This window comes from Tachypleus tridentatus, chromosome 7 (assembly GCF_004210375.1).
Source record: "Tachypleus tridentatus isolate NWPU-2018 chromosome 7, ASM421037v1, whole genome shotgun sequence".
NCBI classification, from domain to species: domain Eukaryota; kingdom Metazoa; phylum Arthropoda; class Merostomata; order Xiphosura; family Limulidae; genus Tachypleus; species Tachypleus tridentatus.
Genome location: NC_134831.1, coordinates 116,271,527 through 116,292,071, shown reverse-complemented (window position 1 = coordinate 116,292,071; position 20,545 = coordinate 116,271,527). Strand labels below are relative to the sequence as shown.

Here is a 20,545-nt window from a genome sequence, read left to right as displayed (position 1 = left end):
GAACAATCTTTCCATTCCTATTCATATCGATGGTTTGAAATCAGATGGCTGAGTGGGCTCTGCCATGATTTGTTGCAGTTCGGTGGTTGTGCGCAGAATCCCCTCTACATCTTCTGTGTTCACTGCTGAAATGTATGCCACTTCTCTTGCCCTGGATCACATAGAAGCAAAGCAGTACTCAAACTGCATGATTTATACTGACTCGCTTAGTTCTCTACTGGCCCTGGGATTGCTTCACGTTGGTACACACCCTGTTTTCGCCAATATTCAAAATCAAATGGCTCATTTCTCTTTAACATTACTTCTATTCAGTGTTTCTGGATACCGGGCCACGTTTGTATTCGCGGGAACGAGCTCGCCGACACTGCAGCTAAGTCTATCTGCTCTGGCACTATCACTGCTGTGCCTGTTTCATACATGGACTATGGCCCTGTTTTCAAGGCTCGGCTCAGTGCCAGCTGGCAGTCGACTTGGAGTCAGCGACGCAAAAACAAGCTTTTCCAAATAAAATCCTTTATTTGACTTTGGCCCTCTTGTTCCCGTAAGGATTGAAAAGAGGAAGTTGTTCTAAGTGGACTACGCATTGATCACAGTTTTTTAACTCATCGTTTTCTTTTGTCTGGAACTGATGCACCAGTGTGTAGTTTGTGTAACACTCAGATCATAATAAGCCACATTTTACTTTCTTGTCATCGTTATGATTCACAATGATGGCACCATTTTAAGCATGTTCTGTCCCAAAGTTTGTCCATAACGTTAGACATTGTTATTGGTGAGGGTGACACTGTCCACCTTGGTAGTGTTTTTAGGTTTTTAAAGGCCATTAATCTTTTTAATATCATTTAAGTTTTTTTAATATATACTTTACACCTTTTTAATGTAGCTACCTTTTAAAACTCACAGTTCATCTAGTTCAATTTGAAATTAGACACTAAATACTAGCTGGTCAAAAGTTTAAGACCATACTGAAACGAAGCGTTAATCGGTAAACACGTAAAGAAATTTAATCATTTGTGGTTACAACATTGTCAACATCTCGCACTGACATCTCATGTGTTACATTGAGTAAAAACATGGCAATGGCTGAAAAGTTGACAGACTTTGAACGTGGCAGAATTGTCGAGCTGCAAAACCAAGGTTGCTGTTAACGTGCCATCGCTGGTGAAATTGGGCGTAGTGAAACGGCTGTTGCAAATTTCTTAAAAGACCCTGAGGGATACGGAATGAGAATTTCAAGTGGTTGGCCCAAGAAAATTTCGCCGACGTTGAGCAGGAAAATTCGACGGATTGCCCGGCAAGACACCAGCCGATCGTCGAACTAGATTAAAGCTCTCACGGACGCAGAATGCAACTCATGAACAATAAGACGGCATCTTCGAGAGCAAGCTTTAAAAACCGTAAACGTCTTCAAAGGCCACGCCTCCTTCCACACCACGAAACAGGTCGGTTAAATTTTGTTGAGAAGCACCAAACATGGGACGTAGAAAAGTGGACGAAGATTTTGTTCTCTGATGAGAAAAAATTTTACTTGGATGGTATGGTCAAGATGGCTTCCATTGTTACTGGCACGATAAGGATATCCCACCAGAGACATTTTCTACACTACAAAATGGAGGAGGTTCCATCATGATCTGGGGTTCTTTCTCCTTCCATGGAACAATGGAGCTTCATGTTATACAGGGGCGTCAAATAGCAGCTGACTACACTGGCATGTTGGAGAGAGCATCCTTATTGACATCCTCGCTTGTGTTGAAATGACTGGATCTTTTGTCAGGACAATGCTGCAATCCACAATTCCCCCAGGACAAAGGACTTTTTCATGGCGAATAACGTGATTATTTTGGACCATCTAGCGTATTTGCCCGAACTGAGGCTCATTTAAAATGTTTGTGGGTGGATGGTAAGGGAAGTCTATAGAAATTGACGTCAATTCCAAACAGTGCATAATGTTCGTAAAGCCATCTTCACCACTTGGAATAACATTCCAGCCAGCCTTCTGCAAACGCTTATATCGACCATGACAAAGCGAATATTTGCAGTTATTCGCAATGACAGCCGTGCAACTCACTACTGAGACCTCTTGTTGGGCATTTCCTACCCTGGTTAGGACTTCTTTCTGGTATGGTCTTAAACTTTTGACCATCTAGTACTTAGGCTAATTTCATAGTGTTCACATTTTCCCTATTAAATGCTAAAAAAGTTTTTTATTTTTATTTTCCCTTTAATTATTTTCATCTTTCGAAGCTCTACTCAAATAAGTGGTTGAGTCTAACAACGCAAAATGCATATTTTTTCTTTATGTTCACTGGCCTTAAGATTTTGGCCAGCAGTGTATATACGAAACAAAACATGTGTATATACTTACAATGTACTGTTTGTTTCGAATTTCGCCCAAACCTACACGAGAACTATCTGCGCTAGCCATCCCTAATTTAATAGCGTAAAAGTAGAGGGAAAGCAACTAGTCATCCTCACCAACTACCAGCCCTTGGGCTACCCTTTTAGAAACTAATCGTGAAAATGAATGTTACATTTATAATGCACCCACAACGAAAAGAGCCACCACGTTTAGAGGGACGAGGATTCTAACCTTTCTTAACCTGAAGATGACCTAAGAAGGTCGAAACATTGTTCTGTACTTTATTTTAATCAAAGTTTTAATACCCATACAAGCCGTCTTGAAAATACATTCTTACTTCAAGTGGGTTTTCTGTCATCATGAACTTTGAACTTGTTTGCTGATTTCTATAGTTTGCTAAAATTTATGATTTCGCAAGTGGAGGATGTTGAATGAAATATTAATACCTTTGAAGTCCACTATAATTTATGAAGCTTAGTAACTACAGTGTATTTGGGTCTAAAAAATCTAGAACTTCGAGCTCACTGACATTTCACCTTATATTTTGACTCCGAGTATATAAGGGAGAATTCTCAAATTTCAAAAAGGTGACTCAGGCTACTGGGTCCAGTATTAGTTCTGTACATATAAAACACAAGAGGTTCTTATTTGATATTCATTTTCGCTTGTTAGTTTCGGAATTTGATTGTACGTAATTACAGACGTTCTATTTAGATGTTACCCACATTAAACTTAAACCAATACTACATTCAACATGACACACAAACCAATATTTAGGATTGTTTTAATAGTTCAATAAAATTATGAATACCAGACAAGAAACACAATACGGCATGATGTTTCACCCTTGATCAGTTGCGATAGGGTTTATGTGAACATAACAACAAGCCAATATGACGTCATCGCTATCGAGACAAGTTACCCGACCAGACAACTCTAAACGAGCTTCCTACAGCCTTCGTTTAATTGTTAAAATAAATCGTATTTACATGTTAGAAATCAGGTTATCCATTTTTAAGACTAGTCGACATACTTACCTCAGTATATCCATCCATGTGAGATACCGAATTATTTATTTTGATTATGGTTTTGTTTATTCTTTCATCATTTATTTTATATATAAATTTTTAGTTCCATTAACTTGCTAACTTAACTTGTCGCTGATCACGTTTATTTTCAGTAAATATGTATGTATTACGAAACTCACACCAGCTTCCATAATGGCGACTTATAGTTGGTATTACTGCAGCATAAAGTAATGTGAATTTCTGAACACATAAGATGTACTCTCATGATCTAAGCAGTGAATAAATACCCTACCATGAGCTTCATAACGTAAATCACCAGATAGTGATTATTTCTATTTATCGCTAGATGTTATTATTAATTTAGAAAAGACAGTTTGGATTTGGGGGAAGGAGGTAGGAGTATGTTATTTTAATTAAGATCCTTTCTCCTATTTCCATTAATTCAAATAATTAATATTGGTATTTACGTTTTGTTGTTCATTAACATAATATCAATTCCTGGTGAGGCACTTGTGTGTAAGTCGTGTTTGGGGTAAGACTATGTTTTATTCCAGTTCTTGCTACACTTTATTAAGTTGTTTATATCTTGAACTGTGGTTCGAGTGGCGTGTTACATTAGACCGTTACAAATTCATACCGTCACATCTCACAACTAATTGTTTTTACCGTTTATTACAGTGGCATTTCCGGAAATTATAAACATATTGTTCCGGATTCGATCCTTACATTTCAAGTTTATTAATAAGGGGGTCAATCCAATTTTTCATCATGTGTATTCAAGTTATTGAAGCCAGAAAGCAGACATTTCGGTAAGTTAGTTTCAATATAGCAATTAAACTCTGAGAACCAGTGGTATGATAAATTTCACTTAGAATAAATGTATACGAGTTATTAAAGCCAGGAAGGCAGACATTTCGGTAAGACAGTTTCAACATAACAACTGGTATTATAATGTTGTAAGAACTGACTCACACAGCTGCTATAACGTTCACTCTATCAACAATTGTTACCGTGAAACTTACTTAACCAAATATCAAATTGTTTCGTCTGTTATAAATATTTAGTTTTATTTTTACATAAAACACTTCATACACTGTAATCACTGAATTTCTTTACTAAATTTGTTAATTTCTTACAGAAGCGACGTCCGGACTAGCTCCAATTGATGATAGACTCTCAGAATAAAAATATTGACATGAAAAATGTCACTGGAGAGCAGCTTACAGTTGGAGACAAGTCTGACACATGCGAACAAAGGGCAGAACTTCTTGAAAACGGGAGAAAATTTTCTGAGAGGTTTTGTTTATTGAATAAAGAAATCGTGATAGTTTACACTAAAATTTATCTAAAATACTATTGCTATATAGAAATGTTCCACTTTTGTGGAACGTCATTAATGTTTTGTAATAGTAGTGATTTTTCTAACTGATGTAATAGTTTTATTTAATTATTGGATCCACTGTTCAATAATTTACAACTACAACAACACAGCTGCAGTAACTACTTTAACATATGTTAATACTGATTAAATCATTGATGATTTACTTGAAAATGTTGTAATGCATTTTCAAAAACAATTTATAAATATAATGAAATCACTTATTTTTAAAGAAACATTCAGCATGTTTCTTCCCAACCCGGGATAACTTCATCATGTTTATATTTCATTTGTTTCCGTTTCATAATTACATTGTCATTATGTAATTCCAAACTCAAGTTGTCAAATGTTATTTTAGTTATTTATCTACATCCTAGGACCTGAGTATAATGAAACTACCAGCAAGGCTATAGGATTGACAGATGCGGAGATTCGAGCAAATGCCATTTATAGCGTTATTGGCTGGGTAAGAAAGCGCTAGAAAAATGTAATCCAATATGAGAACTCGATATGTGAATTAAGAATATTTATAATGCTTCCTTAACTCACAGTTAAATATCATGATTAAATTGTAAAAAGTTACATAAAGGCAGAATTGAAACCAACTCTATTTTGTGGAAGAATTTTAATAACACGATGAAATAATAACACCTCATATCAGTTGTTTCTTAACAATTTTGACATGAAGGAACAATTAGTCTTCTTTCGATTTTCTACTTTTTATTGAACTTAGTCCAGTTTAGACCCGTTGGTGGCAAGTATAAAGCCATATAGGAGACTGCGTTTCACGTTGTTGTTTTTATCGTTGAAATTTATAATATGGTTTTGACAGAAAAAAGCTACATTTGTTAAGAATTACTTTCTACGTTTCACAGTTTTCGAAACTTTATTATCTGATGCTTTTCTGAGTGAATTGTCCTTGTTGAATTATCGTTAGATGTGATAAACACAACTTTGAACACTGAAATGTATTTTCATAACAATTAAGATATATATATTAAATTAAGACCCTTTTGATAGAAAGACTAGTGCTGTTTATGATATTCATTTTAAATCTTCTCGATATTAAAAAATATTGTGCTGTTTATAAGTACAACAAGTACAGAAAACACAAGAGATTTTCTATACCCTTCCTCAAATTAGGAAGTTGGCTTCTTTGTTAACGGTAAATAAATTGTAAATATTTTAAAATAATGGATTATGGCTTTTTAACCTGTAAAAAATAAAGTTACATAAGTTTATATTACTCCTGTTTTCTTGTTTCTGAAATTGGTGTAATTTTAGATATGAAACAACAAGTACTTCTTTAGGCTTTATAACGCACCTTCTCGTACAATATCCAGAAATACAGGAAGATGAGAAAAGAAGTGGACGAATTAATTGCTAAAAAAGTACGTACATCCCTTATGTTTCCATTTTTATATTTTCTTTAAAAATAATAGTTAGCGCTTTCTGTCTCTACGATTCTCTACAATCAGTAGTAATGTTTAGGTCTTCATTATAAACTATAAAAACAATAGTTTTACATGCTATAACGTCTATGTCTGTTTATTTTCCTAATCTGAGCGGCTTAGGTTAGGCCTAGTTGTTTCTTAACGCTGTTCGCTGAGTTTAAAAGTTTGAAATATATAATTTGTGTATTTTAACAAAACATACCTTTTTAATTTCATAATAACTTCGATTTACTGTAAAATATATATGTGTAAGGTGAGAACCTGGATTACGCCAAAGTCCATAAGCTCCAGTATATGGATCAAGTTCTGTCCGAAAGTCTGTGATTGTACCCTCCAGTGTACTTGTAAGCATGTCACTCCACATTGTAAACGTAGATAAGTATGTAAGTATTGATTTAGAGGGCGTTTGGGTAAACCGCAAATTTTCAGTAAAGTTTTATTGACCATTGAGACATTTTACATTCTTGTTGCAACAGAAATATAATCCACATACATTAGGAAATATAATTAAGATATTTCGTATTTCACCTGCAAAAAAACAACAAAACATTTAAGCTTTATCATATCTCCAGATTTATTACCCGAAAGGCCAACAAGGAAGTTCAGTACGGTTCCCACTACAACCAAGTGGAATGACTGTTCAGGTTCCTGTTCATCATCTTCATTACGATCCGAGTCTTTGGCCGAATCCCGAAAAATTTGACCCAGAAAGGTATTTTCTATGGATTTTGTTATTTTCTTTGATTTAAATAATAGTCGAAAAGTAAAGTGCATAGGGTTTGAGACGCTGGATTCATTTTATTAACCCCCACACTGGCACAGCGGTAACTCTAAGTATTTATAACGCTAAAAACCGAGTTTGACGTAGCTCTGCGCTCAAAAACGAACAAAACATTTCACGAAACGCGTTGTATATACCAAAATGCGTTTAAATTTGTGTTGAGTCAGTTTTCTCTGTCACAAATAGTATATTAGAATTTCAGTTTCTCCAACAATTGCAAATAAACTTCTTTTAAGACTCTGCCACGCGCTTTCTTCAAAGCTTTCTTTCTTTTTACTGTGGTTATTCTCGAGTACCGATCCTTTTAATTTTAAAATACTAATAGCTATTGCATAATGAAACATATATTTAATACTGTTGAAGACACATATTATACCACAATCTCATAGAGCAGTCGTTGCTCGAAGGATTAGTGTGCCTTCACATTTCGGTTAAACAATAAAGGCTAAAAAATTGGTGATGGGCCCACCATCCCTATGGTATATGAGTTTTAAACTGAGAACTAACTTTTTGTGTAGCTTTACACGACAATTCTGAAAGACAAACAGAATGAAATTGTTATTTTTAATACGATTTCAAATGTAAAGATTGGATTAAAATGATGGAAACAGTTAATCAAAGGAATTTAAAGAATATGAAATTCTAATTCCGATGATATTATAAGTTATATACTTGGATTAACTTGAGGCCTAGCGTGGCCTAGATGGCGCTGGAATGATGGTCGCGGAATTGAAACGCGTCAGCGATCTTTATTGCCCATTTCCTCTTTGAAGGCATCCTAATTAATAGCTAAAGAATAGCCCAATAGTTGGTGTATTGGATGATTTAACTAACTGCTTTCCCTTTGTTTTAATATTTATATTATGAATGACAAGAACAGGAAGCCCTCGAGTAGATTTGCTCGACATTTAACAAACAAATAAATTGATGAACCCAACTAAAATTACCTTTCAGAGTAAACATCTTCTATCATTTCTATTTTATATTATGTTTCTCTTTTTTCTACAATATTTTGTGATTTTTGTTATTTCAAGTATTTTCTCATACTTATGAAATAGTTTGTCAATGTTTTCTCTGCCTTTTATAAGATTTTCTCTGACTTTATGTCATGCTTTTTCAAATTTGGTTTTACATGAAACAGAAAACTATGTAACTGGCTATCGATTCCAAGCCCATTTGAGGTATCGAAACTTCGTTTTTGGCATTGAAAGTTTACTAACTTAGAGCAAGGTGATGTACTTTAATTTTTTTATTATCTTATCACGAGACTTTTTGTGATTTTTATGTCATATTCTGCAATGTTTTTTTTTCTTGTTTAAAAAGGTTTCTGTGATTTTATCCTACATTTTCTACTGTTTTTTTCTGCTTTATTTTTAAGGCTTCTTGTGCTTTTAATGCTATACTTTCATGTTTTCACTTCCTTTTTTTTTATAAGATTTTCTCCCGACAACCGTCCGAAAATAAATCCTCTTTCTTGGCAACCATTTGGTCAAGGTCCACGAAACTGCACTGATATGCCATTTGCACAAATGGAGGTAAAACATGTTTTAGCTGGAATTCTTCATAATTATCACTTGGTGCCTTGTGAGAAGACAGAGAAGGTAAGAAGCTCTTAGTGTGTGTTTCATATCTTCAACCCAAATTCCTTTTTTTAATTTTCATTAAACCTTTCGATTACGAAACCAGAAACATTTCTATATATGTACATGAAAAAGATGTATTGATTTTAAATGTGGTAAACTTAAATTTTGTGTGTATTTGTTTTCAAGACACTTTTTAAAGTGAATTTTAAATATTTCTTTTCGTTTTAGAATAGCTTCTTAAACCAATAAAAACGTTTAAGATATAAAAGGGTTGGGTTTGTTGATTTAGGTTCCAATTTTTTAATAACGTATGTAATTGAGAACTATCAAACTTTTCGTCTTCTTCTTCTGGAAAATCCTAATATTAAGGATAACAGCAGTTCACTACTAACGACATTATTCTTTATGGATTTTCGCCATCAAAAAACAAAAGGCCACGTGTTTCAGCTTCAAAACATGAGATGTTCTCATACAACATATTAAGTATAGGCTTCACTTTCTACTATTCCAAATTGTCTTTCATTAACAATATTATATTTGTTCAACTGTAAAAGAAAAATTGTTGTAATTAGGTCTCCCTTTTATTAGCAGAATATATTGTAATTCTACGAATATAATGAAATCATTTAAATATTTTTAAGCTTTTCCTAAATATTATTTTTTATCTAAAGTGTCAATACTCTTATTTCATCTATCCGATTTAGAAATAACAATATTATCATTTTTACTAAGATATTTTAAAGCTTCATCTTTTTTGAACTAAATTTTAAATACATTATTGTTATTATTATTCTTAAATGAAATCAAGACTATACAATTTGTTTCTAATATATCATTACTGAAAGACTGATACATTCGATATATTAATGTGAAGATGTTTTATAAAAACTTTTCAAATTCAGAAAAATGATTTTCAATTTAATTCTGTTAGGAAATTTAAACTTTAAACTGTTAGCTAATACCTTTTTCTCAACATTATTTAACACTCCGAATGATTAAATACCACCTTATTAGGATTTTCTATAAAGAAACTTTACCTGATTGTCGTTTCAAATTATTCAGTTTATTCCATTGTCGAATTTCAATTTTTACTCAAATTCTACTGTTATGTACTTAAATAAAGCAATTAAAACTTATAAAATCTAAGAAATTTTTTTACTTTCAAGCGATATAGAAGCCACATTAAATTGTTTAGTTGCTAATTTAAATGACTCTTGTTGTTTTTATTTTATTGTAATATTAAAAATTTTCTCAATTGGAAAATTTTAGAATATTATTAATCTTAAAACTAAAACACTAGAAAACTTTTAAATATGTATATTAATTTTTAAATGTAGATACAATTGGTTCTTTGAAATTTAGAATACAATTTTTTCGGCATTTCTAAGTAAAGTTAATATTAAAATACCTCATCTGTATTTAATCAGTTTAAAAACAGATTGATTACGAAGAAGTATTGAAAGTAATGCATATTTTACAACCAACCAAGCTATAACCACATGACCGTAACAGACAAAACATAAATATATTAAAGCCACCACTCATCGAAATATTGTTGAAATATCCAACCTTCGAAAAAAACACAGTTTCGGCGGCAAATTTAAATGGTCCGATTCTGGTCTGCTGATAAAAAAAACAAATAAACAACAAAACCAATTAGAATAAACAGATGAAACAAATTCAAATACCAGAAATAACCCTAATGAAAGTAGTGCTTTGACATGACACCATTACATATGTTGATTATATCATCATAAGAAATAAAGGAAAAGAAGATGACCTACTTTTAGTGAAACTAAATCCTAAAAATCTTTTACATCCAGAAGAACAAGACCAAAAACCTCTTATCTACGTAGATTTAACTTAAATATTACATGGGCACGACTTTTCGAACTGCCACACTTTATCTTCAAGTGATAAAAAGAAACAAAAAAACGTATTAAGCTAATTGTTCATCATGCTTTACAACGCTAAAGTTTCAACAACGATGTGCAAACATATCTAAGAATATTTTTTTTTTGCAAAGTTAAATTTTAAATATGTCTGGAATCACGCAAAGAATGATTATGTAAGTTGTTTTAGAAGTTGAATCCCTCTATGCTTTTATATCGATTTAAATGATGAAATAATTAACTTAAATCTCTTTGTAAAATATATAAGACAGTGTTTCTTTTCATCATAACCTTTAAATACTATTTTTTATTTTCTTTATTCCATGAGTGGTCATTTATTTCTATTAGGTTCTGTTCGACGTTGCTTAATTCACTTGATTTTGTATTTGTTACAACTCACCTACGCTTTGATGTCGTGGAAGTTTCATAACTAGAGTTAACTTTTACTCATAGGTTATTTTTATTAACCATTTTTATACTTTAATATTTTTAGAGATTAACCATCAAGTATGCCACAGTAACCCAATCTCCGCTCAAAGGTGTGTACGCAAAGTTTCTGCCCAGAACACATCAGGAGTGATAAATGCATATTTTAAAGTGACAACAAGAAGTTGCTACTTCAGAATTTTTGCCCATGTAAATAACGACAAAAATATGTCGATAGAGAAAACTAAGTGTATATATTTCTAATAAAGCAAATTAAATCACCCGTTTAAGTTTTATTTTCTTAGTAACTGTTGCTTATAACTGAATAAACATTTACATAAGTAATTAAGTATCTTTTAGTTATTTGGTGTCAAAGAATCGATTTAGTTTCTAAGGCCATTATTTTTCAGAGGCTGACAAGAAATATTTCTAACCCTGGTTTTCTTTCCACTTGAACACATTTTCCGTTTATCAATGATATAAAGAAACCATTTTATTGAAGATAAGTACGTTAGTGTACATTAAAAACAATACATAAATTTCAAAAAGCAGTTTATCTAGATTATCAGAATCTAGTATATGGATTATTATAATATAGTAAATGAATTATCAGAATCCGGAATATAAGTTATCGTAATCTAATATCTAGATCATTGGAATCTAGGTTACAAATATTACTTTTACTATATAGAATTAAAAACTTTATGTAAGAGAAATGTTATTGAGTTTTTATTTTGTGACCATGTCTCCCAAATTTTAAATTAAAGTTTTTCACAAACGTTTTTGTTTGTTGATATTAGAATAATAAGAAGTAAAAAATGTTATTTTTCAAAATATAAGACATAATTTAACTTGTATCTATGGCAAAGCTAATAAAGCTTTTCTCTTATTTTCAATTACTGATCAAATGGAAGGTAGATAATCTGAAATCCATAACTCTACCACTCGACCAGCCTTCATTGAAGACGATAAAATATATCAATATAAAAATATAATTAATCATTAAATAACATTAAATACACAGCATAATTTATCCGTATATTTTAATCCTCCATGTTACTTTTTATATACTTCGTCATAGAAAAAACAAACAAATTAATAAATACCAATAAAGCAATATAAACATCATATGTTATTTCAACATAAGTAATACAAAAATAAAACATCGCACAGTAACAATACCAATAAAGCTAAGATAAACATTGTATTTTATTTTAACGTAAATAACATGACAATAAAATATTGCGAATTCCAATAAAACCAAGAAAAACATTATATGTTATTTCAAAATAATTAATATAAAAACAAAAATGTCTAATAACAATAAAAGTGAAACGAACATTATATTTTATCTCAATATAAACATTTTTAAGATAAAATGTTGCACGATATTAACATGGCTAAGATAAATATAGTATTATATCTTAGGATAAGTTATATGAAAAGGAAAATTACATACCACCAATATCAGTATGGGTAATATAAACATCATATGTTATTTCAACATAAGTAATATGAAAATACAACATTAACAGTACATATGTTTTAATATAGCACAGAAACATAACAATAATTATTTTAAACAATTAAAAATATTCAAAATAAAGCACAACAAAAATAGTTATGGTATTGTTGTAAACAATACTGCTTTCTAAAAATATCTAATGCTAGAGGGTAATAAAATTTAATGATAGAGTAAAATAACAACTGAGTAGAGAATCGAAAACCTTTGGTTTGAAGTAGCTTTATAAGACGTATCTTTTATGAAACAGGACCAACAATCTTACTTCACTTATATCAAACTAAATATGGTATGTGATAAAAGAAACGTTTATCGAGGGAGAAACACATGCTAATGTCAGTGACAATATGTAAGAAACGCTATAAATGGAGGTTTGTCATATGTAAGCATTTTCACTTATTCATGTAGGAACTCATTCGCTGCGGATAGACACCACTCTGCTCTGCCTTGAGCTTAAGTTAACAACACACTTGATGATTGTGTGGAATTCAATCGTGTTAATATTCATATATTTAAGGACAAAGAAAGTAAAAACAAACTTCTGTCAATTTACAACTCCTATCGAATATCATCATGGTGTCATACAACCTGGCGTCACATTATATCTTCTGAACATTTTAACATGCATTTTAATTTTCAACTGACTCTGCTGGAGCTTTTTACTGTTACTTACAGTTGGTGTTTTACTAGAAATTTCTTTGAAAAACTGTAAAGCGAATTATTAAAAATATATTGTCGTTTATGACTAATGTTAATGAAGTATATTGTAAGACGAAATAACAAATCAGTGATTGCTGTTACACACAGAACAATTCCCTTTAGTCCACAAATTGTGTGATTAATGGTACCATATTTTTGACTTAAACATTAAGACTGACGCATTTACCTACATATTGTTTCAAAATACTTTAAGTTGCTTGTTGTTGTCAAGAGTTGTTGAGATGTTTTGTGGAGGATATTCAAAAAATTATTTAAAATATTTTAATGTTCGTATTTTTAAAATTTGTCATATTGCTATTCATAAAGTGACTTTTAAGACACTGTTACGTCATTATTTATATTATAACATGTGGCTTTTAAAACAGTGTTATGTCATTATTTATTATAACAAGTCACTTTTTAAAACATTGTTACGTCACTATTTATTATATAAAAATGACTTTTTAAAGTGTTGTTATAAAGATAAATAATGACATAACACTCCCCAAAACACTCCACAATTAAGTATTAATGTTTATCCTCAGAAGTTAAACACTTTTTTGTTCGAAACAAACATTAAAAATAACAATCTGCTAAAAATTAAGTTTCTTTCAAATAGTTTAATAAGACAAGCATATTTCTCAAACTAAAATGAGCGTAACCTTTAACAAGTGGGAAACCAACAACTTAAGAAAGTTAAACTCATACATGTAACAAAAGAAACCGAAACTGTCGAACTCTGCAAGACAGGCGTCATCGTTCTTGAAAATTCTTCCTCAGTAGTTCTTATTATACAGTCATCTTCCTTAACAGCACTACAACTGTCATCTGATGACGACGTTGCGACCAGAAATATCTGATGAGCAAACTTTACCGCCTTTTCGTTACATGTTTTCCTTGTTACTTCGGCCACACACTCTTGAGTCTTATTACGTGCACTGTAAAATGGCACAAAAGTCTGACGGTAATATTCTTCCTAAAGTGAAATTGTTTTTCGCTCTCGTGATGTGATTTGACAAAAGAATGTACACATATACCATAAAATGCGATGGCGGAATTAAAGTTTAGGTTCACTGTCCTAAAGCGCCCTCGTTATTGAAAATATTTAATTACATTTTCTCGAACAACACAGCGCTTAAAAATTGTAGATTAATAAAAGTTAGAATATAAATTGAATCATTTTATACTTAGATCACAAGAAACATCAGCTTCGTGAAAATTATTAATTTTCCTGTGGTTTATCGTGTGTTTTTTTTATTTGATATGGTATTATTTTAAATGAAATATTCTAACCAGGTTTCTTGTTTGTTTGTTTGTTTTTGGAATTTCGCACAAAGCTACACGAGGGCTATCTGTGCTAGCCGTCCCTAATTTAGCAGTGTAAGACTAGATGGAGGGCAGCTAGTCATCACCACCCACCGCCAACTCTTGGGCTACTCTTTTACCAACGAATAGTGGGATTGACTGTCACATTATACACCCCCACGGCTGGGAGGACGAGCATGTTTAGCGCGACGCGGTGGTGGTGACTAGTTGCCTTCCCTCCAGTTTTACACTGCTAAATTAGGGACGGCTAGCGCAGATAGCCCTTGTGTAGCTTTGTGCGAAATTCTAAAAAACAAACAAAATAACTTATTTCATATTAAAAGATCACTTTTAGAGTAATAAATTTAAACAGATCAAACTCATGATTGACACTTCAATAACCAACAGAAAACTTCAGCCTCGAGCGATTTCAGTTCTCATTAATTGTATTATAACAATGTCATTCAGCGATGATCAAATAATTAGTGTGTGTGTAGGTGTTGCCGGTCTTTTATAGTGTCCTGGTGATTGTGGAGAGCGTGTTATGATTGGTTGGATTATCACTGTTTCTGATTGGAGGAGAGATTTTCTGAAGATTTAACCAATGGCAGCCACAGGTTACTCACCTCTAATCTGGAATCTATGTTTAGTTAAGGTTTAATAGCGTTAATATAAAATTATTCTTTGATTTTTATTGTCTTCCAGAATATGTCTGTGTCAATGATTCCAGTTTTCTCCCAGTTTATTCTGTGTCCAATTGACATGGTGTGCTCTGCAATGGCCGAATTTTTTTGTTTTCATGAGCCTTGTATTATCTTTATGTTCTTTTATTCTTGTCACGAGTTTTCTTCCTGTTTCTCCAATGCATGTATCGTTGCAAAAACACGGAATTTCATAAATGACGTTTTTGGGATTTTGTTTCGTATGTCACTGTTTGTTTTTTACCAAAATGGACCTTGAGGTGTTGTAGAATTTTCATCAGACTTCTATGTGGAATTTTTTGGCTATGCATTTGAGTTTTTCACTGAAATGTTGTAGGTATGGTAAGTAAATGGTGGTAGTGGTGGTACTTTCTGATCTTTTCTTTCTGTCGTGGTCTTCAAGGAGTTTTTAATGAAGGAGGAGGTGTAACCATTTTGTTTAAAACTCTCTATGATATTTAGGCGTTCTGCTTCAATGGATGTCTTATCGCAAATGTTTTCTGCTCTCTTGTTTAGGCATTGGATTATACCATGATTTATCAAGGTTGGATGATAGGACTGGAAGTGTAGGTATCTGTCCGTATGGATAGGTTTTCTGTATACAATTGTGGTTATTTGTCTTGCTTGTTTGCTAATGAGTATGTCAAGAAACGATAGACTGTTTTGTTCCTCTATTTCCATTGTGAAGTGGATTCATTTGTCTATGGAACTGAGATATTCTAAGAAGATTGGTACGTTTGGATGACCGTGGGGCCAAATAACAAAGGTATCGTCGACATAACGTTTGTATAAACTTGGTTTTACCAGTGTGGATGAAAGAGCTCTTACTTTAAAGTCTTCCATGAAATGTCTGCTAGGATTGGAGAGAGTGGTGATCCCAAGGCTAGACCACCTGTTTGTTCGTAGAATTCCTCGTTGTATTGGAAATAGGTTGACTGTATGCAAATAGTTGTTAGTTCCATTAAGGCGTCTATTTTCATTATTCGGCTCCCTGGCCGTGGTAGTGGGTTTCCTTGGGTACTCCCTTTCCCCCACACACACACAACTAATTCTCTAGCATTGCATCTCTAGACTAAATGTCAGGGGTTTCCCTGCCAAGTTCGTTTCGTTTCGTTACATACACGGACTTGAAGACGAAAGGCGGAAGACTTTCGAAATGTCATCCTTTACATTTGTATCTCAACAACAGGTAGTTGCCGTTCATTCTACAAAGTTTCATTTGAATACTCTGCCTAAACAATCTATCAAAGAATGCATGTACTTTATACTGTTAAATGAGTATTGAGAAATTCCCGCCTATTTAATAAAAGAGTAGAAGAATCTGGAGTGTGAGAAACAACAGTTTATGTTGTACTGCAGCAGAGGTTTTCAAACCTTGCTGGACAAGGTCCAGGAGGTAGATCTTTTTAGGTTTTGCGGGTTGGAGGGGTCGTAGTAAAATTACATGATCAGAATACAACATCACTAATTTATTTATCATAAAAGCACATATTGAAAATATTTAAGATGCACAATCGTTTTTTTATCATCAGTGAGAAGCGTCAAACTGATGTTTTTATGACAAAATTACACTGTTGAAACTGCAGGTTCCATGATACACGACAGATTTAGATATTTTCCACATACTGCCCGTTGATGAATGATGCAGTGAAATACCTTAGGTTTGGAACAATCCGCACTTTGTAAATTTGCCCAAATAATTCTTATCCTGCACCACATATATTTTTACCACCATCTTCAGTCACTTCCATTTCAGGTTCTACTGAGTTGTTGATTTTTCTATCTTTGAAAATGTCCTCACTTGTTCCATGCATTCTGTGCACAGAAGCTAATTCTTCAGTCACTTCAAAATTAATATTGACTCTGCAAATAAACAACAGCAACTGTGAAGTGCTGGACACATCTGTTGACTTATCAAGCGTAATAAAAAAGTACTCGAACTCTTTGGCCTTGTCTTGCAGCTGAGACACAATATTGCTTCCAGTGTCCTTGACTCTTCAAGCAACTGTAATTGCTGAAAGGTTAATAGTCTTAAATAAATCTACTTTTTCTGGGTACATTTCTTCAGCTGCTTCAATCATACATAATTTAATTAGCTCACCTAAGGTCAATGGTTTTCCTCGCGGGGTAAGTAGGTGTGTCACTTGGAAATTTTCTCTTGTTGCTGCTTCATTCTCGGCTTTCTTCCTCTTAAATACAAACTGTTGTAATGATAAGTTATGCTACAAGGCTTTGAATTTGTCTGAACTTAACTTTCCTGTGAATGGAGAATAGTTTGAGTGCTTGGTTTGGTAATGTCTATAAATGTTGTATTGTTTTAGCACTGCAATAGTCTTGTGGCGTATTAAGCACAACACTTTGTTATGTGATTCAGTAACAAAGTAGTCCTCACTCCACTGTTCTTTAAAAACATGGTATTCAGAGTCAATGTTTCTCTTCTTTCCTTGTCCTGATATCATAACTAGGAATAGCTATGAACTGGAACATAAAGTATTCAGTAGTATTCACTGACATCCGCTAAGGTACAAGGAGCAGCTGTGGGAAGAAAGACGCTGCTTCAGGGCACTGGGATCGATAAGTGAAGTGATGCACTACTAAGTAGTATGACGTTTCACAGCTAATAAAAAAGTGTATTTCACCCAGATTGGCTTTTACTCAATTACGTTTTTTTTTATGATATTTAAAAAAATATATTTTTACTTTAATAAATTGTTGGCGGGTCGTAGTTTGGAGACCTCTGCACTAGCGTATCGTCAGAATTATTGGGACAACTGAAATTATTAAAAACTGTCCTCTCAAGCTTATAAAGGGTAACCAACGTAGCGCGTAGAAAGACAATATATATTGTTGGCTTGCTACAGTTAGTATACTATAAACCTTGAAAGCTACAACTATGATTAATGCTTATTAATCGAAAACTACCGACATTTGACGAGTAACGTCTATCGATTTCGAACATTATAAACCGCTCAACTTCAGCAGATTAACATCGACGTATTTGTACAAAGACTTTATATAACATAAGCAGTAATAAATTCACGTGTGATCAGCGAAAAGCTAACTAGCTCCCCATTAAGTAAATTGTACCTATATCCACTCAGAATTAATTCACTCATTGTGAACCCTTGATAAAATATCAAGGAACTTCTAGATCGGATAGAAGATGCGATATTGCTTGTAAGTTTGTAAAACTTTTGAATATAAATAATTATTTATAATAACCATTATTGTTAATTGTATTATTGTTTGTTTATTAAAATATATTTGTCCTGAGAAAAATTTTGTGTGTGTCAGTCTTGTTGGAAATATAATAAATTTGATACGTTTAATTAACTTCTAAGATTATATCACAATTTAACTTGGTTTCAGGGTATTTGAAATTGTTTTGTTTTGTCTGTATTTTGAATTTCTCGCAAAGCTACACAAGGACTATCTGCGCTAGCCGTCCCTAATTTAGCAGTGTAAGACTAGAGAAACGGCAGCTAGTCATCACCTCTCACCGCCCACTCTTGAGCTACTCTTTTACCAACGAATAGTGGGATTGGCCGTAACATTATAACGCCCCCACGGCTGAAAAAGCGAACATGTTTGGTTCGATGGGAATTCGAACCCGCGACCCTCAGATTACGAGTCGAACGCCTTAACCCACTATTTGAAATTGTAATACGTAACATAATAAACTGGAGTCTCGTACGAGATAAATTATAATACGCAACAAAATAAAACTAATATTATTTAGACTTGCAAACGTTTTTAATGTTTATTTACAGTACTCATCATCATCACGTGTATAATTATATGTTCATTTCTCGTGTTTCTAAACCCTTTGTTTCCCTTACTTACTTAACTGTTAAAATGCCACTTTTTATTCGAAATCTGAAGTTCTTTTTACGAGATGTCCCCTATCTTATGAACCTTTCACATTCTGATTTATCTCTCTAAACGAAAGAACTGCCGAAAACAATTTAGGCCTTTTGTTTTATGACTTCATATAATAAAACACTGGACTCACCAACAGAGTTCCGTCATGCTGTTTCGTACATCATAATGGGAATGAAGATGACGAATATTTCGAAGAGGTTTGATGCACCTTGAAATCTCAGACTTCAGGTCTTGGTAACACGTAAAATAGTTTTCTGATAAGAAGAACCAGATATATTTCAACCAAATAGGATTTGGTGACAGGGAAATTTTTGTTACGTATTATGTATGTGACAAGATATATTTACACGGTATATAAAAGTTTAATAAAAAGATTATCCTATTTTCCCTTCTATTTATAGTCATTGTGACGTGATAAATATACATATATACATCGTGTAAATGATATGTTTTGTAGAAAAAACATTTTATTAATTGTACTATTCGCAATAAAGTTTTTTCTGTTAATGTAAATTAGGCTAACCAGGTGGAGCACTTTTGTTAATTGTTTCTATAAGTAGCCCTGGTAGGTCGAATAAAAATGTGTAAAATTACAGTACGTGTGATTGGTTTTGTCACTAAAATATTAATTTCGTCATATCAAAGGTAGGTATAGTAAGCCAAAACCCTAGCACAGATGATACATAAAACAGACACACACCAGACGAGATTGAGATAATAGCGTGTGCTAAGCCTACTTCAAAGTCTAACCTTCAAATTTGTGACTTCTTTTCTTATGCCATTGGTTTCAAGTGGCGTTCACACATATATAACATCAAATCGTTTTGTTGTTGCTGTTGTTTTCGGTCGTTACAACACCAAGTGAAAAGAACTAACCACAATAATAATAATACAAAGATAAATATATAGAGAAAACCCCCAACGAAATTATTAACATTGATAGTACTTGTGTTTAAATGTTTATGTAATTTCTATGTTGTACGGATCCTGGCAAACTATTCGATAAATAAGTAAGTTAAAGAAATACTTAAAAAGTCAGTGGGGTCGATACAGACTTTACCACTAATTATAGACTTGATGCTTGATGTTTATATCACCTCGTACACTGAAGTACTGTACCTTGATTTGTCTCTTTAGTGAGACACAACTTCATCATCGCTCTTTTAGCGCCCTTTATCTGGTTTTCTATTGAAGTTCTTTGACTAGAATTCTGGCATGCTTTGTAGAATGTCTCCACACATTCCATTCCTTTGTAAAACTTCCTACGTTAAGAAGGAAATAGAACAGTGAATTATATTAAAACTTACTATAAATAGTTGATTAAAACTTTGCATTATTAGTTGTCAGGGTTTTATGTTTGTAGAGGCCGATTCTTTACAGTAGGTGTCTGTAACTTATTGGCAATAAGTGTCAACAATAAATAGACAGCACACGATCCATTTGTTTCAAAATGTATATTTGAAGCAAGTCAGACGTATGTAAACAAATTTGTTTCACTATTTATTATCACACTCGTATCTAAGGCCATAAATAAT

General features: G+C 32.8%; 2 protein-coding genes across 2 annotated transcripts in view; one reads left to right on the top strand and one right to left on the bottom strand.

Moving 5' to 3' along the window:
* Positions 1 to 746: 746 nt before the first annotated feature.
* On the top strand, positions 747 to 11,186 carry LOC143256451 (cytochrome P450 3A19-like). The gene is made up of 4 exons (XM_076513697.1): positions 747 to 6,156; positions 6,792 to 6,931; positions 8,436 to 8,601; positions 10,969 to 11,186. The coding sequence occupies exons 1-4, from the start codon at positions 6,121 to 6,123 to the stop codon at positions 11,053 to 11,055; spliced, it is 429 nt and encodes a 142-aa protein (XP_076369812.1). The 5' UTR covers positions 747 to 6,120; the 3' UTR covers positions 11,056 to 11,186.
* Positions 11,187 to 11,374: 188 nt separating this feature from the next.
* LOC143256450 (uncharacterized) overlaps positions 11,375 to 20,545 on the bottom strand; it is a 124,595-nt gene continuing 115,424 nt past the window's right edge. Inside the window, exons 3-5 of the mRNA XM_076513696.1 lie at positions 20,130 to 20,272; positions 19,141 to 19,264; positions 11,375 to 14,060 (exon numbers count right to left, since the gene is read on the bottom strand). Of these exons, the coding sequence (XP_076369811.1) occupies positions 13,787 to 14,060; positions 19,141 to 19,264; positions 20,130 to 20,272 (541 nt within the window). The 3' untranslated portion in view covers positions 11,375 to 13,786. The remainder of the gene's footprint in view (positions 14,061 to 19,140; positions 19,265 to 20,129; positions 20,273 to 20,545) is intronic.